We start from the raw sequence: 27,694 nt of genomic DNA on the forward strand, positions 1-27,694 counted from the left end.
CCTTAATATAGACAACATTAATATAGACACCCTTAATATAGACAACATTAATATAGACACCCTTAATATAGACAACATTAATATAGACACCCTTAATATAGACAACATTAATATAGACACCCTTAATATAGACACACTTAATATAGACACCCTTAATATAGACAACATTAATATAGACACCCTTAATATAGACAACATTAATATAGACACCCTTAATATAGACAACATTAATATAGACACCCTTAATATAGACACACTTAATATAGACACCCTTAATATAGACAACATTAATATAGACACCCTTAATATAGACACACTTAATATAGACACCCTTAATATAGACAACATTAATATAGACACCCTTAATATAGACAACATTAATATGTGTGTAACTCTTGTCCAGGGCTGAACTCTGACCCTTTGTGGTCAACAACAAACAGCTCCAATGTTGAGTAAAGTATTTTGACTATTTCAACTGGAATAAATGCTGCACTTGGTAACAATGACCAACACAATTGCAGTTAAAATAGAATAGTATAGCCTACCATGACTATATCCATGTGTTGCCGCTATCATGTATCCTATCATGACTATATCCATGTGTTGCCACTATCATGTATCCTACCATGACTATATCCAACCCAACTCCATGTGTTGTCACTATCATGCATCCTACCATGACTATATCCAACCCAACTCCATGTGTTGTCACTATCATGTATCCTACCATGACTATATCCAACCCACCTCCATGTGTTGCCACTATCATGCATCCTACCATGACTATATCCACCCAACTCCATATGTTGCCACTATCATGTATCTTACCATGACTATATCCAACCCAACTCCATGTGTTGTCACTATCATGTATCCTACCATGACTATATCCAACCCAGCTCCATGTGTTGTCTCTATCATGTATCCTACCATGACTTTATCCAACCCAGCTCCATGTGTTGTCTCTATCATGTATCCTACCATGACTATTTCCAACCCAGCTCCATGTGTTGCCACTATATCCAACCCAACTCCATGTGTTGCCTCTATCATGTATCCTACCATGACTATATCCAACCCAACTCCATGTGTTGCCACTATCATGTATCCTACCATGACTATTTCCAACCCAGCTCCATGTGTTGCCACTATATCCAACCCAACTCCATGTGTTGCCACTATCATGTATCCTACCATGACTATATCCAACCCAGCTCCATGTGTTGCCACTATATCCAACCCAACTCCATGTGTTGCCTCTATCATGTATCCTACCATGACTATATCCAACCCAACTCCATGTGTTGTCACTATCATGCATCCTACCATGACTATATCCAACCCAACTCCATGTGTTGTCACTATCATGTATCCTACCATGACTATTTCCAACCCAGCTCCATGTGTTGCCACTATATCCAACCCAACTCCATGTGTTGCCTCTATCATGTATCCTACCATGACTATATCCAACCCAACTCCATGTGTTGCCACTATCATGTATCCTACCATGACTATTTCCAACCCAGCTCCATGTGTTGCCACTATATCCAACCCAACTCCATGTGTTGCCTCTATCATGTATCCTACCATGACTATATCCAACCCATCTCCATGTGTTGCCACTATCATGTATCTTACCATGACTATATCCAACCCAACTCCATGTGTTGTCTCTATCATGTATCCTACCATGACTATATCCAACCCAACTCCATGTGTTGCCACTATCATGTATCCTACCATGACTATATCAACCACTACTCCATGTGTTGTCACTATCATGTATCCTACCATGACTATATCCAACCCAACTCCATGTGTTGCCACTATATCCAACCCTACTCCATGTGTTGTCACTATCATGTATCCTACCATGACTATATCCAACTCTAAGTCCACAACAATACTGGAACCACATCAGGAGACCCTTTTTGAAGTCTGAGGAAAATCTGAACATTGTATTTTGGGATGTAGAAACCGTTTAATTCAAGTGGCACCAGCAAGAGCCTTGTTTGGTTAGTGGTGTCTCTGTAGCACCAGCAAGAGCCTTGCTTGATTAGTGGTGTCTCTGTAGCACACAAGAGCCTTGCTTGGTTAGTGGTGTCTCTGTAGCACCACCATAGCCTTGCTTGGTTAGTGGTGTCTCTGTAGCACCAGCAAGAGCCTTGCTTGGTTAGTGACACGTGTCTCTGTAGCACACAAGAGCCTTGCTTGGTTAGTGGTGTCTCTGTAGCACACATGTGATTGAAGAGTTTTCTGTACAAATCACAACTGGATTAATGCTATCATTCTGCCAGGTTTTGGGGAATCTTTTCCATCAACCAGAAGATGGTTGTCATTTGTGGATCATTAGCATCATTACTAATAACTACACTAGTGGATCATTAGCATCATCGCTAACAGCTACACATAGTGGATCATTAGCATCATCGCTAATAGCTACACATAGTGGATCATTAGCATCATAGCTAATAGCTACACATAGTGGATCATTAGCATCATCGCTAATAGCTACACATAGTGGATCATTAGCATCATCGCTAACAGCTACACATAGTGGATCATTAGCATCATCGCTAACAGCTACACATAGTGGATCATTAGCATCATCGCTAACAGCTACACATAGTGGTAGATAAATGCACTCAGACAGGGGCATTTCCTGGCTGTTTCCTCTTCAGAAAGTTAAATAAAATACAAATCACTGAGGTGAATTTAACAAGGACTTGCAGGCAGTGGGTTAAGAATAACTATGACCAAAAAATAATACAAATTATACCACCACCCAAAAGGGCACTTCAGAGACTGTAAGAGCAAAGGGGCATGTGCTCTACAAAGGTAGAGTCCTGTCTGTCCATCTCCTATCTGTCCTTAAACAAAGCGGGCACTGCTTCATGTGGCAACAGCAACACTCACCTCAATAGCCCATATGCCACTGGGTGAGAGAAGTGTTCATTGTATTTGAGCAGCATTATGTGAGGTGTCATTATGTGTTGTTAGTGATGAGCCTTGGTCCATTTAGCTCTGAATATGCCACCCTCTTCAACCTGTCACCTAATCCTACCTAATGGGCAGGTCAATCCTGGAGGAAAGTATTGGCTGTAAGAAGTAAGAGAAAAAATAACATCTGTTTTTTTTTTTAATGACTTCTTATGACATTGTTTGCCAGAATAAACATAGTAATGGAGATTCCAGTCTGCGTTACCCACTCCAGTCAGCAGATGGCGAAGTTAGTTTTTCAGGTGATGCTGCTTGCGTGACGTATAATGTAGTGGACGGATATGAAGCCTCTTCAACAGCGACAAAAGGCTATTGATTTAACTAACGCGGTGGTGTGCTAGCAAACGAAACAGAATCATTGAAGCGTTTTAGACCAATTTTGTGTATATTACTCTTCGTGTTTTGAACATAATTCTGTTTACCTATCTACTAGCTCATTTCAACGTAATTTGCGAAATTAGCAACATTGATACAGCATTAGGCTAATCTCCCGGAGCATAAACTCACTAAGCAAGACGGAGAAAGAAACTGGTGAAATTAGAGAAATAAGCTTTCAGAATGAAAAGAGAGGAAGAGGAGGCTATCACAGTGAAAGAAGAGGATGATATTACACTGAAAGAGGAAGATGGGAAAGAGGTTGTCAGAGTGGAAGAGGTAGAAGCTTTCAGAATCATAAAGGAGGAAGATGAGAATGTATTGAAAGAAGAGGATGAGGAGGCTATCTCAATTAAAGAGGAAGACGTCTTGGGAGTGAAAAAGGAGGAGGAGGAGACTGAAGAACTGATTACCACCAGTGAGTACTGTCTTAATAACGGGACACAAACTATGCCGTTGTTGAACTAATGTGGTGTTTTAAAGGGGCATTCTACTGAAGTTCAACACTGTTGTTCAGTACTGTTGGAATTGTTTAAGGGTCGATCTGCCATTGGTACATATATTCTGGGAACTTGTAATTAGATGTATTGAATTCTCCACGTGGTCTATATTAAAGTGCACTTTATCTAATATAACAGGATTTTAAAATTCAATACTGGTGCATCATTTTTACTTAAAATATCAAACAGAAAATGAACCCGTAAACAATATTTTATAAAATCAAGATGAAAGTGGCCATTTTAGGCCCTTTTTAGACATATTCATGCCTCTTGTAAGACTCTGTGATTGCAATAGAAGATCATAAGTTTACCATCTGTTTGATGTTCTCATTCACACAGGAGAGAGACATGACTGTTATGGATCCTCTGGGGAGCCTGATGCTGACGAGGAAGAGAAGAGTCTCTCCAGATCAGAACACCAGATGGTACAGCTTGGTCTGGTCTAGCATACAGCTTGCTCTATCTGGGTCTGGGTTTCTGTAAAGCAGTTTATGACAACAGTTACATTAGCATCCATAATGATATGTGTCTGTGTCCCCTCTTTATGGTTACCAGGACAACGCTAGCCTGCCCCCCTCCTCCCTCCCGGAGTCCCTGTATCGTGCCTCTCCTGGTAGCACCTTACTGCTGGGTATGAAGAGGTTGTCTGTGCTGCTGGTGGACTGCAGGAAAACAACGGGGCTGGGTGGAACTGTGAGAGGAGGAGAAGAGAAGAAAGGATCAGATTTGACACATCAAAGTAAGTGCTGTAGTTCAGTTTCAACAAATAAAATGATTACTAGCCTGTTCAACCTCTCTTTCGTGTCGTCTGAGATTCCCAAAGATTGGAAAGCAGCTGCGGTCATCCCCCTCTTCAAAGGGGGGGACACTCTTGACCCAAACTGCTACAGACCTATATCTATCCTACCCTGCCTTTCTAGGGTCTTTGAAAGCCAAGTCAACAAACGGATTGCCGACTATTTCGAATCCCACCATACCTTTTCCGCTATGCAATCTGGTTTCAGAGCTGGTCATGGGTGCACATCAGCCACGCTCAAGGTCCTAAACGATATCTTAACCGCCATTGATAAGAAACATTACTGTGCAGCCGTATTCATTGACCTGGCCAAGGCTTTCGACTCTGTCAATCACCACATCCTCATCTGCAGACTCGATAGCCTTGGTTTCTCAAATGATTGCCTCGCCTGGTTCACCAACTACTTCTCTGATAGAGTTCAGTGTGTCAAATCGGAGGGTCTGTTGTCCGGGCCTCTGGCAGTCTCTATGGGGGTGCCACAAGGTTCAATTCTTGGTCCGACTCTCTTCTCTGTATACATCAATGATGTCGCTCTTGCTGCTGGTGAGTCTCTGATCCACCTCTACGCAGACGACACCATTCTGTATACTTCTGCCCTTCTTTGGACACTGTGTTAACAACCCTCCAGACGAGCTTCAATGCCATACAACTCTCTTTCCGTGGCCTCCAATTGCTCTTAAATACAAGTAAAACTAAATGCATGCTCTTCAAACGATCGCTGCCTGCACCTGCCCGCCTGTCCAACATCACTACTCTGGACGGCTCTGACTTAGAATACGTGGACAACTACAAATACCTAGGTGTCTGGGTAGGCTGTGAATTCTCCTTCTAGACTCATATCAAACATTGCCAATCCAAAGTTACATCTAGAATTGGCTTTCTATTTCGTAACAAATCATCCTTCACTCATGCTGCCAAACATACCCTTGTAAAACTGACCATCCTACCGATCCTCGACTTCGGCGATGTCATTTACAAATAGCCTCCAATACCCTACTCAATAAATTCGATGCAGTCTATCACAGTGCCATCCGGTTTGTCACCAAAGCCCCATATACTACCCATCACTGCAACCTGTACGCTCTCATTGGCTGGCCCTCGCTTCATACTCGTCGCCAAACCCACTGGCTCCAGGTCATCTATAAGACCCTGCTAGGTAAAGTCTCCCCTTATCTCAGCTCGCTTGTTACCATAGCAGCACCCACCTGTAGCACGCGATCCAGCAGGTATATCTCTATGGTCACCCCCAAAACCAATTCTTCCTTTGGCCGCCTCTCCTTCCAGTTCTCTGCTGCCAATGACTGGAACGAACTACATAAATCTCTAAAACTGGAAACACTTATCTCCCTCACTAGCTTTAAGCACCAGCTGTCAGAGCAGCTCACAGATTACTGCACCTGTACATAGCCCATCTATAATTTAGCCCAAACAACTACCTCTCCCCCTATTGTATATTTATTTATTTTGCTCCTTTGCACCCCATTATTTTTATTTCTACTTTGCACATTCTTCCATTGCAAATCTACCATTCCAGTGTTTTACTTGCTATATTGTATTTACTTCGCCACCATGGCCTTTTTTTGCCTTTACCTCCCTTATCTCACCTCATTTGCTCACATCGTATATAGACTTGTTTCTACTGTATTATTGACCTTATGTTTGTTTTACTCCATGTGTAACTCTGTTGTTGTATGTGTCACTGCACTGCTTTACCTTGGCCAGGTCGCAGTTGTAAATGAGAACTTGTTCTCAACTTGCCTACCTGGTTAAATAAAGGTGTTCTCAACTTGCCTACCTGGTTAAATAAAGGTGTTCTCAACTTGCCTACCTGGTTAAATAAAGGTGTTCTCAACTTGCCTACCTGGTTAAATAATAGTGAAATAAATACTTTTTTTTTTTTTTTTAAATAGATCTTCCCACTGGTATCTGTTACCATGACAACTAGCAGAGTTCTGTTAGTTGACATGAAGCTAGACTGTTAGCTTTAGAGAGAAACCAATTGACCATATTAAACCTTGATGAAAGTTAGCTTTAGAGAGAAACCAATAGTCCATATGAATCCTTGATGAAAGTTAGCTTTAGAGAGAAACCAATAGACCATATAAAACCTTGATGAAAGGTAGCTTTAGAGAGAAACCAATAGACCATATTAAACCTTGATGATAGTTAGCTTTAGAGAGAAACCAATAGACCATATAAAACCTTGATGAAAGTTAGCTTTAGAGAGAAACCAATAGACCATATAAAACCTTGATGAAAGTTAGCTTTAGAGAGAAACCAATAGACCATATAAAACCTTGATGAAAGTTAGTTTTAGAGAGAAACCAATAGACCATATAAAACCTTGATGAAAGTTAGCTTTAGAGAGAAACCAATAGACCATATAAAACCTTGATGAAAGTTAGCTCTAGAGAGAAACCAATAGACCATATTAAACCTTGATGAAAGTTAGCTCTAGAGGTGCATGTTTTACATAAACTGTTCCTAAAAACATGATAGATGTTACATTGCCTGTCTCAGTCAACCCCCCCCCCCCCCCCCCATATCTTTACAAGACTCTAGAACTAAACTCCAGACACTTCAATGTGGTCTGTATTGCTTCATTAACGTCCGATCTACAGAACTTGTTGAAGATGGCAAATATGTATTTAAAACAAGCTCTCTAAACCTTTTCTTAAAGCTATGAAATGTGATTAAATGAAAAGCAATTTTTGTGAGACTTGTTCTTCGTCTCTGTAGTGGATCAAATGTATTCCATTTCCTATTTTAACAGGTGAAATGAAGCCTGAACTCCAACATATAGACCTTAAAGAACATGGTTTCATATATATATATATATATATATACTATATAGACCTTAAAGAACATGGTTTCATATATATATACTATGTAGACCTTAAAGAACATGGTTTAATATATATATACTATATAGACCTTAAAGAACATGGTTTAATATATATACTATATAGACCTTAAAGAACATGGTTTCATATATATATACTATATAGACCTTAAAGAACATGGTTTAATATATATATACTATATAGACCTTAAAGAACATGGTTTCATATATATATACTATATAGACCTTAAAGAACATGGTTTAATATATATATATATAGACCTTAACAGAACATGGTTTAATATATATATATATATACTATATAGACCTTAAAGAACATGGTTTAATATATATATACTATATAGACCTTAAAGAACATGGTTTAATATATATATACTATATAGACCTTAAAGAACATGGTTTAATATATATATATATACTATATAGACCTTAAAGAACATGGTTTAATATATATATACTATATAGACCTTAAAGAACATGGTTTAATATATATATACTCTATAGACCTTAAAGAACATGGTTTAATATATATACTATATAGACCTTAACAGAACATGGTTTAATATATATATACTATATAGACCTTAAAGAACATGGTTTAATATATATATACTATATAGACCTTAAAGAACATGGTTTAATATATATATACTATATAGACCTTAAAGAACATGGTTTAATATATATATACTATATAGACCTTAACAGAACATGGTTTAATATATATATACTATATAGACCTTAAAGAACATGGTTTAATATATATATACTCTATAGACCTTAAAGAACATGGTTTAATATATATATATATATATATATATATATATATATATATATATATATATATATATACTATATAGACCTTAAAGAACATGGTTTAATATATATATATATATATATATATATATATATATATATATATATAGACCTTAAAGAACGTGGTTTAATATATATATATATATATATACTATATAGACCTTAAAGAACATGGTTTAATATATATACTATATAGACCTTAAAGAACATGGTTTAATATATATATTATGGTTTAATATATATATTATATAGACCTTAAAGAACATGGTTTAATATATATATATATATATATATATATATATATATATACTATATAGACCTTAAAGAACGTGGTTTAATATATATATATATATATATATATACTATATAGACCTTAAAGAACATGGTTTAATATATATACTATATAGACCTTAAAGAACATGGTTTAATTTGGAAATTACTAACTATTTGTTCATGTGTAAATGACGTCAGTGTGGTGCTAACAGTTTAGCTTCCTCGAGTGTCCCTGGATCTCTCCATCTGTGACTTTTCAAGCTAACATTCTCAGTTTCACGGAAACATGGCTCACTCGGGATACGTTATCAGAGTCGGTACAACCACCTGGTTTCTTCACGCATCGCGCCGACAGTAACAAACATCTCTCTGGTAAGAAGAAGGGCGGGGGTGTATGCCTTATGATTAACGAGACGTGGTGTCATCATAACGACATACAGGAAGTCAAGTCCTTTTGTTCACCTGATCTACAATTCCGTACAATCAAATGCCGATCGCGTTATCTACCAAGAGAATTCTCTTCAATTATAATCACAGCCATGTATATCCCCCCAAGCAGACACCAAGCAGACACCTCGACGGCCCTGAACGAACTTCATTGGACTCTATGTAAACTGGAAACCACATCCCGAGGCTCCATTTATTGTAGCTGAGGATTTTAACAAGGCTAATCTGAAAACAGCATATCGAATTCGTGACCTGGGCTGGCAAAATCCTGGATCATTGTTACTCTAACTTCCACGACGCATACTAAGCCCCATCCTCCTTTCGGCAAATCTGACCACGACTCCATTTTGTTGCTCCCAGCCTATAGACAGAAACTAAAAACAGGATACGCCCGTGCTCATGTCTGTTCAACGCTGGTCCAACCAATCTGATTCCACGCTTCAAGATTCTTCGATCACGTGTTCCGGATAGCGTCAAACAGTAACATTGATGTATATGCTGATTCGGCAAGTGAGTTTATTAGCAAGTGCATTGGTGATGTTTTACCCACGGCGATTATTAAAACCTTCCCCAACCAGAAACCGTGGATTGATGGCAGAATTCATGCAAAACTGAAAGCGCAAACCACCGGAAACAAACAGTGTAGCTATTCCCTCCGCAACACAATCAAACAAGCTAAGCGTCAGTTTAGAGACAAATTAGAGTCGCAATTCAACGGCTCAGACACAAGACTTATGTGGCAGGGTCTACAGTGAATCACGGACTACAGGAAGAAATCCAGCCCCGTTGCGGACCCCGATGTCTTGATCCCAGACAAACGAAACAACTTCTTTGTTCGCTTTGAGGACAATACAGTGCCACCGACAAGGCCTGCTACCAAAACCTGCGGGCTCTCCTTCACCGCAGGCAACGTGAGTAAAACATTTAAACGTGTTAACCCTCGCAAGGCTGCCGGCCCAGACGGCATCCCTAGCCGCGTCCTCAGAGCATGCGCAGACCAGCTGGTGTGTTTACGGACATATTCAATCAATCCCTATTCCAGTCTGCTGTTCCTACATGCTTCAAGAGGGCCACCATTGCTCCTGTTCCCAAGAAAGCTAAGGTAATTGAGCTAAATGACTACCGCTCTGTAGCACTCACTTCCGTCATCATGAAGTGCTTTGAGAGCCTAGTCAAGGATCGTATCACCTCCACCCTACCTGACACCCTAGACCCACTCCAATTTGCTTAAAGCCCCAATAGATCCACAGACGACGCAATCGCCACCATACTGCACTATGCCATCTGGACAAGAGGAATACCTATGTGAGAATGCTGTTAATCGACTACAGCTCAGCATTTAACACCATAGTACCCTCCAAACTCGTCATTAAGCCTGAGACCCTGCGTCTCGACCCCGCCCTGTGCAACTGGGTCCTGGACTTTCTGACGGGACGCCCCAAGTGGTGAGGGTAGGAACCAACATCTCCACTCCGCTGATCCTCAACACTGGGGCCCCACAAGAGTACCCGAGCCACTGCCTGTTCACCCCGCTATCATCCAGAAGGCGAGGTCAGTACAGGTGCATCAAAGCTGGGACCGAGAGACTGAAAAAGAGAAACTGAAAAACAGCTTCTATCTCAAGGCCATCAGACTGTTAAACAGCCATCACTAGCATTGAGTGGCTGCTGCCAATATACTGACTCAAATCTCTAGTCACTTTAATAATAAAAAAATGTTGATGTAATAAATGTATCACTAGTCACTTCAAACAATGCCACTTTATATAATGTTTACATACCCTACATTACTCATCTCATATGTATATACTGTAGAGGGAATAGCTACTGTAGAGGGAATAGCTACTGCATCTTGCTATCTTGTTGATTCCAGTTCTATGGACATTACATGTTGTACCTGTGGCGTGGTTAGAGCGTTGGACTAGTAACCGGAAGGTTGCGAGTTCAAACCCCCGAGCTGACAAGGTACAAATCTGTCGTTCTGCCCCTGAACAGGCAGTTAACCCACTGTTCCCAGGCCGTCATTGAAAATAAGAATGTGTTCTTAACTGACTTGCCTAGTTAAATAAATAAAAAATGCATCTTGCCTGTGCCGTTCGGCCATCGCTCATCCATATATTTATATGTACATATTCATCCATATATTTATATGTACATATTCATCCATATATTTATTTATATGTACATATTCTTATTCATCCATATATTTATATGTACATATTCTTATTCATCCATATATTTATATGTACATATTCTTATTCATCCATATATTTATATGTACATATTCTTATCCATCCATATATTTATATGTACATATTCTAATTCATTCCTTTACACTGTGTAAACGGTAGTTGTTGTGAAATTGTTAGATGACTTGTTAGATATTACTGCTGTTATTACTGATATTACTGCTGTTATTACTGATATTACTGCTGTTATTACTGTTATTACTGCTGTTATTACTGTTATTACTGCTGATATTACTGCTGTTATTACTGCTATTACTGCTGTTATTACTGATATTACTGCTGTTACTACTGATATTACTGCTGTTATTACTGATATTACTGCTGTTATTACTGATATTACTGCTGTTATTACTGTTATTACTGCTGTTATTACTGTTATTACTACTGATGACTTGTTAGATATTACTGCTGTTATTACTACTGGTCGAAACTAGAAGCACAAGCATTTCGCTACACTCACATTAACATCTGCTAACCATGTGTATGTTAACAATAAAATGTGATTTGATTTAATAGCTGGTACCATGTGGACAGCTCCATCTGTGACGTTTCAAGCTAGCTGTGAAGTGAATTTACGGCACGCTCTAACCTCCGTTACACATGTTCAGGTTGACTTTCCCACGGAATCGGCCATATACACTACCAGTCAAAAGTTAGGACACACAACTACTCATTCCAGGGTTTTTCTTTATTTGTACTATTTTCTACATTGTAGAATAGTAGTGAAGACATCAAAACTATGAAATAACACTTATGGAATCATACAGTAACCAAAAGTGTTAAACAAATTATTCAAAGTAGCCACCCTTTGCCTTGCACACTCTTGGCCTTCTCTCAACCAGCTTCATGAGGAAGTCACCTGGAATGCATTTCAATTAACAGATGTGCCTTGGTAATTTGTGGAATTTCTTTCCTTCTTAATGCGTTTGAGCCAATCAGTTGTGTTGTGACAAGACATCAAAGCTATGAAATATCACATATGAAATCATGTAGTAGCCAAAAAAGGGTTAAGTGAATCTTCAAAGTAGTCACCGTTTGCCGACAGATTCTGGTTTGATACCCAGCTGTGTCGCAGCCGGCCACAACCGGGAGAGCCAATTGGCCCGGCGTCGTCCGGGTTGGGGGAGGGTTTGGCCGGTCAGGATGTCCTTGTCCCATCGTGCTCTCCTGTGGCGGGCCGGGCTAATGCACGCTAAAACGGTCGCCAGGTGTAGGGTATTTCCTCCGACACATAAGTGCGGCTGGCTTCTGGGTTAATTGTGCATCGTGTCAAGATGCATTGCGGTTGTGTTTCGGAGGACGCATGACGTTCGCCTCTCCCGAGTCCGTACGGGAGTTGTAGCGATGAGACAATTGACGAAAATTGGGGCAAAAAAGGGGGTAAAAAATATAAATATAATAATCCTTTTTAAAAAGTCTGCCCCAAATATTTCATTATTTTTATTTTACCCAAAATACCATTCCATTAGTGATTAGTCAAAATGATCTAATATAAATAAAAAAAATTGCCATTTCAACATCATGTGTCAAACCATTGAGACAACGGGGAGATGTTACAGAGGTGCTTTGTCTCCAATGGGAAAAAAAAAATGTTTTTTGACAAAATTACTTATTTTAGGTTTAAGGAAGTGTGTAGGTCGCAATCTGTATCATACAGCTATGAAGGTTATATATTTATAACCACCTGTTCAATTGGAATCCAGAGATGTCTGTGTCGTAGAACTGTTTAGTTGTTTGTGTTCTGACTTGTAAAACAGAAAGAAAAATAAGAATATGAATAAGTAAGTTCCTGGTAAACATATTAACAGGAAGCTCTACAACATTTGTTTTAAAATCACACCAAGATTGTTTTAAATGATGAAATGTTTGAAAACTGACCTCAGGTTATTGAGGGATCTGATTTGGATTAAACTGGATTAAACTGCAAGGCAGTTTTATCATGTGGAGATTTAATTCTGTTCTCTCTTTAAATAAACACTGTCTTTGGCAGGAGGAAAACCAAACTTGGAGGAACCAGAGACGTCCAAACCAGCAAGACGACACCTCTGCTCCCAGATTGGAAAGAGTTTTGCCAAGTTAGGAAGCCTGAAAAGACATGAGAAGAGTCACACAGGGGAAAAGCCTTACCACTGCTCCCAGTGTGGAAAGTGTTTTAGACAGCAAGGAAGCCTGAAAGCTCATGGCCGAATACACACAGGGGAGAAACCTTACCACTGCTCCCATTGTGGAAAGGGTTTTAGACAGCAAGGAAGCCTGAAAGTTCATGGCCGAATACACACAGGGGAGAAGCCTTACCACTGCTCCCATTGTGGAAAGAGTTTTAACAGGTTAGGAGGCCTAATAACTCATGAGCGAATACACACAGGGGAGAAGCCATACCGTTGTGCCCAGTGTGGAAAGAGTTTTGGCTCGTTAGGAAACCTGCAATCTCATGCACGATTACACACAGGGGAGAAGCCATACCATTGCACCCATTGTGGAAAGAGTTTTCGCATGTTAGGAAACCTGCAGTCTCATCTGCGAATACACACTGGGGAGAAGCCATACCATTGCGCCCAGTGTGGAAAGAGTTTTAGCATGTTAGGAAACATGAAAGCTCATGAGCAAATACACACAGGGGATAAGCCTTACCACTGCTCTCAGTGTGGATCTAGGTTTACCAGGTTAGGAAGCCTGAAAAGACATGTGGACACACACCAAAGTCTTTCCATTGCGCCCTGTGTGGAATGAGTTTTAACCATTTAGGGAGCCTGAAAAGACATGAGAGAATACACACAGGGGAGAAGCCTTTCCATTGCGCCCTGTGTGGAATATGTTTTAACCATTTAGGGGGCCTGAAAAGACATGAGAGAATACACACAGGGGAGAAGCCTTTCCTTTGCGCCTGGTGTGGAATGAGTTTTAGCTTGATAGGAAACATGAAATATCATGATCTAAATACACCCATGGGAGAAGCCTTGCAAATGTCACTTATAAGGCAGGTGAGGATCCACACAGAGAAAAATAACTTATCCTACTGTGTAAACTGATATTTCACATCACATTGACTTAAAATTCATCAGAGAACATACACAGTGCTCCCATTGTCTTATTTTATTGACTGTGTTTAATTGTTTATGAAATTGAATTGTACAAAGTATACTTAAACATATAGTTGTTTGTTTCTATTAGAAAACATGAAGTGAATATGGAGTCTGTCAGTTTGAATACAGAGTAGATCAGATTCCATGTGTTTAAATGGTCCTTTTTTAAAGTCTGACATTGTGTGTTTATCTGAGTGTGTCATTCCTCCAGCACCATTGATAATCAGAATAAGACCTTCAAATATGTCACCATAACAACAGGCATTTTACAAGCCTCCCACTGGTTGAATAAACGTTGTTACCCGAATGATGAGATTATTATTTTATTTGTCAAATGTCACCAGAATAAGACCCTCAAAATGTATTGGAAAGGAGCATTTTTATTTAAGGTCAGTTAAGAACAAATTCACATTTTCAATGACGGCCTGGGAACACTGGTCTAGGAACAGTGGGTTAACTGGTCTAGGAACAGTGGGTTAACTGGTCTAGGAACAGTGGGTTAACTGGTCTAGGAACAGTGGGTTAACTGGTCTAGGAACAGTGGGTTAACTGGTCTAGGAACAGTGGGTTAACTGCAGAACGACAGATTTGTACCTTGTCAGCTCGGGGATATGAACTTGCAACCTTTCGGTTACTAGTCCAACGCTCTAACCACTAGGCTACCCTGCCAGCCCAAGCTCATCACGTGCACTTTCACCACCCTGTGAAGTTCATAACTTATTTCATCTGTAGCCTAATAAACTGCATGGGTTCCCAAATCGTAGTGGGAGGAACAATCAACATTTCATCACGTGACTCCAAGTTAACTAAGATGTGATGGTTATTATATAAATATTTGCACATAAAGGAGTTTCCATCGCCATTTCTCCCTTATACATTTTTACTGACACAAAAAGAACCCACCATGTCAAACGAACTAACAAATTGTCTGTTGGCATTGAAAAATAAATAAATTGTAGGGAAAATCAGTAGGTCACACAAATGACTATTTCTAAACAAAGATAATAGACAAGTAGAATGGGGCAGGTTTCTTATACTATCTATACTTACTCGGTTAAGAGACTCCAGGGACGGAGATGAAGGCTGTAGGAATGAAGATCAGTCAGTGAAGAGACTCCAGGGATGGTGATGAAGGCTGTAGGAATGAAGATCAGTCAGTGAAGAGACTCCAGGGACGGAGATGAAGGCTGTAGGAATGAAGATCAGTCAGTGAAGAGACTCCAGGGATGGTGATGAAGGCTGTAGGAATGAAGATCAGTCAGTGAAGAGACTCCAGGGGCGGTGATGAAGGCTGTAGGAATGAAGATCAGTCAGTGAAGAGACTCCAGGGGCGGTGATGAAGGCTGTAGGAATGAAGATCAGTCAGTGAAGAGACTCCAGGGACGGAGATGAAGGCTGTAGGAATGAAGATCAGTCAGTGAAGAGACTCCAGGGATGGTGATGAAGGCTGTAGGAATGAAGATCAGTCGGTGAAGAGACTCCAGGGACGGAGATGAAGGCTGTAGGAATGAAGTCAGGTGGGGGTGTGGTTGAGGCAGCCAATGATTGTGAGGAAGCATGCAGGGAACAGGCTCCTTTCTACTACCATTCTGGAGTCTGGATACATGCCAACAAAGACCACAACTGCTTCAAACAATGGGAGTGGCTACCATTGACCATCACACTTTCTTTCATAACCAGGAAGCCCATGTTGAGCTAGCAGTGTTCCCACTATGGAAGATTGAGCAGGCAGCCGTCATCCAGTCTCTCAGAAAACCATGTTGAGCCATCAGTGTTCTCACTATGGAAGAGGGAGCAGGAAGCCGTCATCCAGGGACAAGGACAAAGGTACAGCACTGGTGTTAGTAGCTGATGACAGAAGTGACAGCCTGGACACAGCAAAGTTTGTTGTGAGCAGAGAATCAACCAGATTGATTCTCAGTCAGTGTTGTTGAGCAGAGAATATGGAATGAATATGTCATCCCTCAGAAAACCATATTGAGCCATCAGTGTTCTCATATTGTCCATGTTGAAGTTATTCAGATTAACTCTGTACTGGTATCTCCTGTATATAGCCTCCACATTGACTCTGTACTGGTACCCCCTGTATATAGCCTCCACATTGACTCTGTACTGGTACCTCCTATATATAGCCTCCACATTGACTCTGTACTGGTACCTCCTGTATATAGCCTCCACATTCACTATGTACAAGTACCTCCTGTATATAGCCTCCACATTGACTCTGTACTGGTACCCCCTGTATATAGCCTCCACATTAACTCTGTACTGGTACCCCCTGTATATAGCCTCCACATTGACTCTGTGCTGGTACCCCCTGTATAAAGCCTCCACATTGACTCTGTACCGGTACCTCCTGTATATAGCCTCCACATTAACTCTGTACCGGTACCTCCTGTATATAGCCTCCACATTGACTCTGTACTGGTACCCCCTGTATATAGCCTCCACATTGACTCTGTACTGGTACCCCCTGTATATAGCCTCCACATTGACTCTGTACTGGTACCCCCTGTATATAGCCTCCACATTGACTCTGTACTGGTACCCCCTGTATATAGCCTCCACACTGACTCTGTACTGGTACCCCCTGTATATAGCCTCCACATTGACTCTGTACTGGTACCCCCTGTATATAGCCTCCACATTGACTCTGTACTGGTACCTCCTGTATATAGCCTCCACATTGACTCTGTACTGGTACCCCCTGTATATAGCCTCCACATTGACTCTATACTGGTACCCCCTGTATATAGCCTCCACATTGACTCTGTACTGGTACCTCCTGTATATAGTCTCCACATTGACTCTGTACTGGTACCCCCTGTATATAGCCTCCACATTGACTCTGTACTGGTACCTCCTGTATATAGCCTCCACATTGACTCTGTACTGGTACCTCCTGTATATAGTCTCCACATTGACTGTGTACTGGTACCCCCTGTATATAGCCTCCACATTGACTAGGTACTGGTACCTCCTGTATATAGCCTCCACATTGACGCAGTACTGGTACCTCCTGTATATAGCCTCCACATTGACTCTGTGCTGGTACCTCCTGTATATAGTCTCCACATTGACTCTGTACTGGTACCCCCTGTATATAGTCTCCACATTGACTCTGTACTGGTACCCCCTGTATATAGCCTCCACATTGACTCTGTACTGGTACCCCCTGTATATAGCCTCCACATTGACTCTGTACTGGTACCTCCTGTATATAGTCTCCACATTGACTCTGTACTGGTACCCCCTGTATATAGCCTCCACATTGACTCTGTACTGGTACCTCCTGTATATAGCCTCCACATTGACTCTGTACTGGTACCTCCTGTATATAGCCTCCACATTGACTCTGTACTGGTACCTCCTGTATATAGTCTCCACATTGACTCTGTACTGGTACCCCCTGTATATAGTCTCCACATTGACTCTGTACTGGTACCCCCTGTATATAGCCTCCACATTGACTCTGTACTGGTACCCCCTGTATATAGCCTCCACATTGACTCTGTACTGGTACCTCCTGTATATAGTCTCCACATTGACTCTGTACTGGTACCCCCTGTATATAGCCTCCACATTGACTCTGTACTGGTACCTCCTGTATATAGCCTCCACATTGTCTCTGTACTGGTACCTCCTGTATATAGCCTCCATATTGACTCTGTACTGGTACCTCCTGTATATAGTCTCCACATTGACTCTGTACTGGTACCCCCTGTATATAGTCTCCACATTGACTCTGTACTGGTACCCCCTGTATATAACCTCCACATTGACTCTGTACCGGTACCCCCTGTATATAGCCTCCACATTGACTCTGTACTGGTACCCCCTGTATATAGCCTCCACATTGACTCTGTACTGGTACCCCCTGTATATAGCCTCCACATTGACTCTGTACTGGTACCCCCTGTATATAGCCTCCACATTGACTCTGTACTGGTACTCCCTGAATATAGCCTCCACATTGACTCTGTACTGGTATCTCCTGTATATAGCCTCCACATTAACTCTGTACTGGTACCCCCTGTATATAGCCTCCACATTGACTCTGTACTGGTACCTCCTGTATATAGCGTCCACATTGACTCTGTACTGGTACCTCCTGTATATAGCCTCCACATTGACTCTGTACTGGTACCTCCTGTATATAACCTCCACATTGACTCTGTACTGGTACCCCCTGTATATAGCCTCCACATTGACTCTGTACTGGTACCCCCTGTATACAGCCTCCACATTGACTCTGTACTGGTACCCCCTGTATATAGCCTCCACATTGACTCTGTACTGGTACCCCCTGTATATAGCCTCCACATTGACTCTGTACTGGTACCCCCTGTATATAGCCTCCACATTGACTCTGTACTGGTACCCCCTGTATATAGCCTCCACATTGACTCTGTACTGGTACCCCCTGTATATAGCCTCCACATTGACTCTGTACTGGTACCCCCTGTATATAGCCTCCACATTGACTCTGTACTGGTACCCCCTGTATATAGCCTCCACATTGACTCTGTACTGGTACCTCCTGTATATAGCCTCCACATTGACTCTGTACTGGTACCCCCTGTATATAGCCTCCACATTGACTCTGTACTGGTACCCCCTGTATATAGCCTCCACATTGACTCTGTACTGGTACCCCCTGTATATAGCCTCCACATTGACTCTGTACTGGTACCTCCTGTATATAGTCTCCACATTGACTCTGTACTGGTACCCCCTGTATATAGCCTCCACATTGACTCTATACTGGTACCCCCTGTATATAGCCTCCACATTGACTCTGTACTGGTACCCCCTGTATATAGCCTCCACATTGACTCTGTACTGGTACCTCCTGTATATAGCCTCCACATTGACTCTGTACTGGTACCTCCTGTAAATAGCCTCCACATTGACTCTGTACTGGTACCTCCTGTATATAGTCTCCACATTGACTCTGTACTGGTACCCCCTGTATATAGTCTCCACATTGACTCTGTACTGGTACCCCCTGTATATAACCTCCACATTGACTCTGTACCGGTACCCCCTGTATATAGCCTCCACATTGACTCTGTACTGGTACCCCCTGTATATAGCCTCCACATTGACTCTGTACCGGTACCCCCTGTATATAGCCTCCACATTGACTCTGTACTGGTACCCCCTGTATATAGCCTCCACATTGACTCTGTACTGGTACCCCCTGTATATAGCCTCCACATTGACTCTGTACTGGTACCCCCTGCATATAGCCTCCACACTGACTCTGTACTGGTACCCCCTGTATATAGCCTCCACATTGACTCTGTACTGGTACCCCCTGTATATAGCCTCCACATTGACTCTGTACTGGTACCTCCTGTATATAGCCTCCACATTGACTCTGTACTGGTACCCCCTGTATATAGCCTCCACATTGACTCTATACTGGTACCCCCTGTATATAGCCTCCACATTGACTCTGTACTGGTACCCCCTGTATATAGCCTCCACATTGACTCTGTACTGGTACCTCCTGTATATAGTCTCCACATTGACTCTGTACTGGTACCCCCTGTATATAGCCTCCACATTGACTCTGTACTGGTACCTCCTGTATATAGCCTCCACATTGACTCTGTACTGGTACCTCCTGTATATAGTCTCCACATTGACTCTGTACTGGTACCCCCTGTATATAGCCTCCACATTGACTCTGTACTGGTACCTCCTGTATATAGCCTCCACATTGACTCTGTACTGGTACCTCCTGTATATAGCCTCCACATTGACTCTGTACTGGTACCTCCTGTATATAGTCTCCACATTGACTCTGTACTGGTACCCCCTGTATATAGTCTCCACATTGACTCTGTACTGGTACCCCCTGTATATAGCCTCCACATTGACTCTGTACTGGTACCCCCTGTATATAGCCTCCACATTGACTCTGTACTGGTACCTCCTGTATATAGTCTCCACATTGACTCTGTACTGGTACCCCCTGTATATAGCCTCCACATTGACTCTGTACTGGTACCCCCTGTATATAACCTCCACATTGACTCTGTACCGGTACCCCCTGTATATAGCCTCCACATTGACTCTGTACTGGTACCCCCTGTATATAGCCTCCACATTGACTCTGTACTGGTACCCCCTGTATATAGCCTCCACATTGACTCTGTACTGGTACCCCCTGTATATAGCCTCCACATTGACTCTGTACTGGTACCCCCTGTATATAGCCTCCACATTGACTCTGTACTGGTACCCCCTGTATATAGCCTCCACATTGACTCTGTACTGGTACCCCCTGTATATAGCCTCCACATTGACTCTGTACTGGTACCCCCTGTATATAGCCTCCACATTGACTCTGTACTGGTACCTCCTGTATATAGCCTCCACATTGACTCTGTACTGGTACTCCCTGAATATAGCCTCCACATTGACTCTGTACTGGTATCTCCTGTATATAGCCTCCACATTAACTCTGTACTGGTACCCCCTGTATATAGCCTCCACATTGACTCTGTACTGGTACCTCCTGTATATAGCCTCCACATTGACTCTGTACTGGTACCTCCTGTATATAGCCTCCACATTGACTCTGTACTGGTACCTCCTGTATATAACCTCCACATTGACTCTGTACTGGTACCCCCTGTATATAGCCTCCACATTGACTCTGTACTGGTACCCCCTGTATACAGCCTCCACATTGACTCTGTACTGGTACCCCCTGTATATAGCCTCCACATTGACTCTGTACTGGTACCCCCTGTATATAGCCTCCACATTGACTCTGTACTGGTACCCCCTGTATATAGCCTCCACATTGACTCTGTACTGGTACCCCCTGTATATAGCCTCCACATTGACTCTGTACTGGTACCTCCTGTATATAGCCTCCACATTGACTCTGTACTGGTACCTCCTGTATATAGCCTCCACATTGACTCTGTACTGGTACCTCCTGTATATAGCCTCCACATTGACTCTGTACTGGTACCCCCTGTATATAGCCTCCACATTGACTCTGTACTGGTACCCCCTGTATATAGCCTCCACATTGACTCTGTACTGGTACCTCCTGTATATAGCCTCCACATTGACTCTGTACTGGTACCTCCTGCATATAGCCTCCACATTGACTCTGTACTGGTACCTCCTGTATATAGCCTCCACATTGACTCTGTACTGGTACCTCCTGTATATAGCCTCCACATTGACTCTGTACTGGTACCTCCTGTATATAGCCTCCACATTGACTCTGTACTGGTACCCCCTGTATATAGCCTCCACATTGACTCTGTACTGGTACCTCCTGTATATAACTTCCACATTGACTCTGTACTGGTACCCCCTGTATATAGCCTCCACATTGACTCTGTACTGGTACCTCCTGTATATAACCTCCACATTGACTCTGTACTGGTACCCCCTGTATACAGCCTCCACATTGACTCTGTACTGGTACCCCCTGTATATAGCCTCCACATTGACTCTGTACTGGTACCTCCTGTATATAGCCTCCACATTGACTCTGTACTGGTACCCCCTGTATATAGCCTCCACATTGACTCTGTACCGGTACCCCCTGTATACAGCCTCCACATTGACTCTGTACTGGTACCTCCTGTATATAGTCTCCACATTGACTCTGTACTGGTACCTCCTGTATATAGCCTCCACATTGACTCTGTACTGGTACCTCCTGTATATAGCCTCCACATTGACTCTGTACTGGTACCTCCTGTATATAGCCTCCACATTGACTCTGTACTGGTACCTCCTGTATATAGCCTCCACATTGACTCTGTACTGGTACCTCCTGTATATAGCCTCCACATTGACTCTGTACTGGTACCCCCTGTATATAGCCTCCACATTGACTCTGTACTGGTACCCCCTGTATATAGCCTCCACATTGACTCTGTACTGGTACCTCCTGTATATAGCCTCCACATTGACTCTGTACTGGTACCTCCTGTATATAGCCTCCACATTGACACTGTACCGGTACCCCTTGTATATAGTCTCCACATTGACACTGTAGCGGTACCCCCTGTATATAGTCTCCACATTGACACTGTACCGGTACCCCCTGTATATAGTCTCCACATTGACTCGGTACTGGTACCCCCTGCATATAGTCTCCACATTGACTCTGTACTGGTATCTCCTGTATATTGCCTCCACATTGACTCTGTACTGGTACCTCCTGTATATTGTCTCCACATTGACTCTGTACTGGTATCTCCTGTATATAGCCTCCACATTGACTCTGTACTGGTACCCCCTGTATATAGCCTCCACATTGACTCTGTACTGGTATCTCCTGTATATAGCCTCCACATTGACTCTGTACTGGTACCCCCTGTATATAGCCTCCACATTGACTCTGTACTGGTACCCCCTGTATATAGCCTCCACATTGACTCTGTACTGGTACCCCCTGTATATAGCCTCCACATTGACTCTGTACTGGTACCCCCTGTATATAGCCTCCACATTGACTCTGTACTGGTACCTCCTGTATATAGCCTCCACATTGACTCTGTACTGGTACCCCCTGTATATAGCCTCCACATTGACTCTGTACTGGTACCCCCTGTATATAGCCTCCACATTGACTCTGTACTGGTACCCCCTGTATATAGCCTCCACATTGACTCTGTACTGGTACCTCCTGTATATAGCCTCCACATTGACTCTGTACTGGTACCCCCTGTATATAGCCTCCACATTGACTCTGTACTGGTACCCCCTGTATATAGCCTCCACATTGACTCTGTACTGGTACCTCCTGTATATAGTCTCCACATTGACTCTGTACTGGTACCTCCTGTATATAGCCTCCACATTGACTCTGTACTGGTACCCCCTGTATATAGCCTCCACATTGACTCTGTACTGGTACCTCCTGTATATAGCCTCCACATTGACTCTGTACCGGTACCCCCTGTATATAGCCTCCACATTGACTCTGTACTGGTACCTCCTGTATATAGCCTCCACATTGACTCTGTATTTTGCCTCTTTATTGTTATTTTATTGTGTTACTTTTTTTTCTTTTGTTTATTTAGTAAATATTTTCTTCTCTTATTTTTCTTAACTACATTGTTGGTTAAGTGCTTGTCAGTAAGAATTTCACAGTGAAGTCCACCTGCTGTATTCAGCATTTCACAGTGAAGTCCACCTGCTGTATTCAGCATTTCACAGTGAAGTCCACCTGCTGTATTCAGCATTTCACAGTGAAGTCCACCTGTTGTATTCAGCATTTCACAGTGAAGTCCACCTGTTGTATTCAGCATTTCACAGTGAGGTCTACTACACCTGTTGTATTCAGCATTTCACAGTGAAGTCCACCTGCTGTATTCAGCATTTCACAGTGAGGTCTACTACACCTGTTGTATTCAGCATTTCACAGTGAGGTCTACTACACCTGTTGTATTCAGCATTTCACAGTGAAGTCCACCTGCTGTATTCAGCATTTCACAGTGAGGTCTACTACACCTGTTGTATTCAGCATTTCACAGTGAGGTCTACTACACCTGTTGTATTCAGCATTTCACAGTGAGGTCTACTACACCTGTTGTATTCAGCATTTCACAGTGAGGTCTACTACACCTGTTGTATTCAGCATTTCACAGTGAGGTCTACTACACCTGCTGTATTCAGCATTTCACAGTGAGGTCTACTACACCTGTTGTATTCAGCATTTCACAGTGAGGTCTACTACACCTGTTGTATTCAGCATTTCACAGTGAGGTCTACTACACCTGCTGTATTCAGCATTTCACAGTGAGGTCTACTACAGCTGTTGTATTCATGTGACAAATAGCATTTATTTGAACTAAATATGGAGTATGTCAGTTTCAATGTTACGTCTTTGATTAAATTAGATTTTTCAAACTCAGGCTGTGTGTGTTTATCTGCGTCATTCCTTGATCATTCCTTGTGGTCCTGTAGCTCAGTTGGTAGAGTATGGTGCTATTCAAACCAGGGTAGTGGGTTTGATTCCTGGGACCACCCATATGTAAAGTGTTTGCACACATGACTGCAAATCACTTTGGATAAAAGTGTCTGCTAAATGGCATATATTCTAGTCTGGAACAGCTGATGCCCTCATGCATGCCTCAGTGTTGCTTGCATAGAAGTGATTTAGCTCGTGTAACTGGGCAGCTCGTGGCTGTGCTTCCCTTTGTAGTCTGTAATAGTTTGCAAACCCTGCCACATCCGAAGGGCTTCGGAGCCGGTGTAGTACGATTCAATCTTAGCCCTGTATTGACTTGTTTGATGGTTCGTCGGAAGGCATAGCAGGATTTCTTAGAAGCTTCCGGTTAAAGAGTCCCGCACCTTGAAAGCGGCAGCTCCTACCCTTTAGCTTAGTGCGAATGTTTTCTGTAGTCCATGGCTTCTGGTTGGGGTATGTACGTACAGTCACTGTGGGGACGACGTCCTCAATGCACTAATTTCTAAAGCCAGTGACTGATGTGGTGTACTCCTCAATGCAAAACAGTCCTGGTATTACACACCTGGCTAAAAGACAATTGTAGCTCTGCTGGAGTCACTTTTATTGATAACTTTGACACTTTCTGGAAACAGACGATACTCTACAGGAATGACGGAGTCCATCCAAATCTTCTTGGCTCCTGGACTGTGTCCACGCTTTTCAAGGCTGTGTTGAAACAATGACTGGTAAATGATCCTAATCATCTTGGCTCTCTTGATCCAAGATCAGCTCAGTTTTTTTTAGTTTTTTTTTATTTTTATTTTTTTATTTCACCTTTATTTAACCAGGTCTAGTTGAGAACAAGTTCTCATTTGCAACTGCGACCTAATCCCTTCTATTGTGACAATGAGTCATCATAATGCTGCATCAAATGTACATGATTTTAGGTGTATTGGAAAACACAATATAAGTCATTTAATTTATGTACCCCTAATTGCACCGAATACATCTGTTTGTCCTACAGCTATTGTAAGCAGTAATCATGAGTAATCATAAACCATTGTTACACTGTTAGCACTGAGGCAGTGTGCAATAGCAGTAAGACCACTTCATGCAGCTCACCCTATACTATCAGCTCCAATGTAAATAACAGGAGTAAGTCTAGCTCTGATAAGCATTAAAAACCTTTGGTGATACAGTGGCAGCAACACATGGTTATAACATCTACCGAAAAGACAGAAATGCCAACGGAGGCGGTTTATATTCAGAACCACATTCCTGTAAAGCTTAGAGACGATCTAATGTGAAATACTGTTGAAGTAATATGGCTACAGGTTCATCTGCCTCACCTAAAGCCCATTCTGGTGGGAAGTTGCTATAGATCACCAAGTGCTAACAGTCAGTATCTGGATAATATGTGTGAAATGCTTGATAATGTATATGATATCAACAAGAGAAGTATATTTTTCTGGGTGATTTAAATATTGACTGGCTCTCATCAAGCTGCCTACTCAGGAATAAACTTCCAACTGTTCCCAGTGCCGGCAACCTGGTTCAGGTTATCAATCAACCTACCAGGGTAGTTACAAACAGTAGAGGAATGAAATCATCAACATGTTTTGATCATATCTTTTACTAATGCTGCAGAAATGGGTTTTAAAAGCAGCATCCAGATCCATCAGATGTAGTGATCACAATATAGTAGCCATGAGTAGCCGCTAACTCGTCCAGTTTGTTATTTAATGACCCGCACTTTTTGACAGGGTGATCACCCGGAGCGGGTGAGTTCTTCCCCGCCTCCGTAATCTGTTCCTGATAACACCTCTTGAGCCTCGCTTCTTCTTAGTTAACCTTTTTTTGTTTGTTGATTTTGAAGAACAACCGTCTGGCCATGCTGCCATGCTGCCATGCTGTTTTGGAGAGTGTGCGCTTTATCTGGGAAAGAGAGCAGAAACCCAGGGGAGTAGGTGATAGTGGTTGATTTACTCACTGAATCGTGGTTGTGACATTTCCGCATATTACAGCGATTAGGTGTCACGCCCTGACCTTAGAGAGCTTTTCTATTTCTCTATTTGGTTAGGGTGTGATTTAGTTTTCCTGTTTCTTTTGTTTGGCCTGTTCCCAATCAGAGGCAGCTGTCTATTGTTGTCTCTGATTGGGGATCATACTTAGGCAGCCCTTTTTTCCCACCTTAGGTTGTGGGATCGTGATTTTGTATAGGTGCTGTGAAGCAGAACTTTAACAGGTTCTATCTCATACAACAGGTTCTATCTCGTAGTATTGTGATCCTAGCGAGGCAACACAAACATTCTAAATTCTAAATGGTCTTTATGAGTAGTAATATGACCCTGGGGTGGCAACACAAACATTCTAAATGTTCTTTATGAGTAGTATTCTGACCCTGGGGTGGCAACACAAACATTCTAAATGTTATTTATGAGTAGTATTGTGATCCTAGCGAGGCAACACAAACATTCTAAATTCTAAATGTTATTTATGAGTAGTATTGTGACCCTGTATTTATGAGTAGTATTGTGACTCTGGGGTGGCAACACAAACATTCTAAATGTTCTTTATGAGTAGTATTGTGACCCTGGGGTGGCAACACAAACATTCTAAATTCTAAATGTTCTTTATGAGTAGTAATGTGACCCTGGGGTGGCAACACAAACATTCTAAATTCTAAATGTTCTTTATGAGTAGTATTGTGACCCTGGGGTGGCCACACAAACATTCTAAATGTTCTTTATGAGTAGTATTCTGACCCTGGGGTGGCAACACAAACATTCTAAATGTTCTTTATGAGTAGTATTCTGACCCTGGGGTGGCAACACAAACATTCTAAATTCTAAATGTTCTTTATGAGTAGTATTCTGACCCTGGGGTGGCAACACAAACATTCTAAATTCTAAATGTTCTTTATGAGCAGTATTCTGACCCTGGGGTGACAACACAAACATTCTAAATGTTCTTTATGAGTAGTAATGTGACCCTGGGGTGACAACACAAACATTCTAAATGTTCTTTATGAGTATTATTGTGACCCTGGGGTGGCAACACAAACATTCTAAATGTTCTTTATGAGTAGTAATGTGACCCTGGGGTGACAACACAAACATTCTAAATGTTCTTTATGAGTAGTATTCTGACCCTGGGGTGACAACACAAACATTCTAAATGTTATTTATGAGTAGTAATGTGACCCTGGGGTGACAACACAAACATTCTAAATGTTATTTATGAGTAGTAATGTGACCCTGGGGTGACAACACAAACATTCTAAATGTTATTTATGAGTAGTAATGTGACCCTGGGGTGACAACACAAACATTCTAAATGTTCTTTATGAG

General features: G+C 41.9%; 1 protein-coding gene across 1 annotated transcript; it reads left to right on the forward strand.

Annotated features, from left to right (window-relative positions):
* The first annotated feature begins 4,396 nt into the window (after positions 1–4,396).
* Positions 4,397–14,705, forward strand: LOC118940065 (zinc finger protein 239-like). The gene is made up of 3 exons (XM_036948291.1): positions 4,397–4,409; positions 4,564–4,617; positions 13,312–14,705. The coding sequence occupies exons 1-3, from the start codon at positions 4,397–4,399 to the stop codon at positions 14,049–14,051; spliced, it is 807 nt and encodes a 268-aa protein (XP_036804186.1). The 3' UTR covers positions 14,052–14,705.
* Positions 14,706–27,694: the final 12,989 nt, after the last annotated feature.

This window comes from Oncorhynchus mykiss, chromosome 17 (genome assembly GCF_013265735.2).
Source record: "Oncorhynchus mykiss isolate Arlee chromosome 17, USDA_OmykA_1.1, whole genome shotgun sequence".
NCBI lineage: Eukaryota > Metazoa > Chordata > Actinopteri > Salmoniformes > Salmonidae > Oncorhynchus > Oncorhynchus mykiss.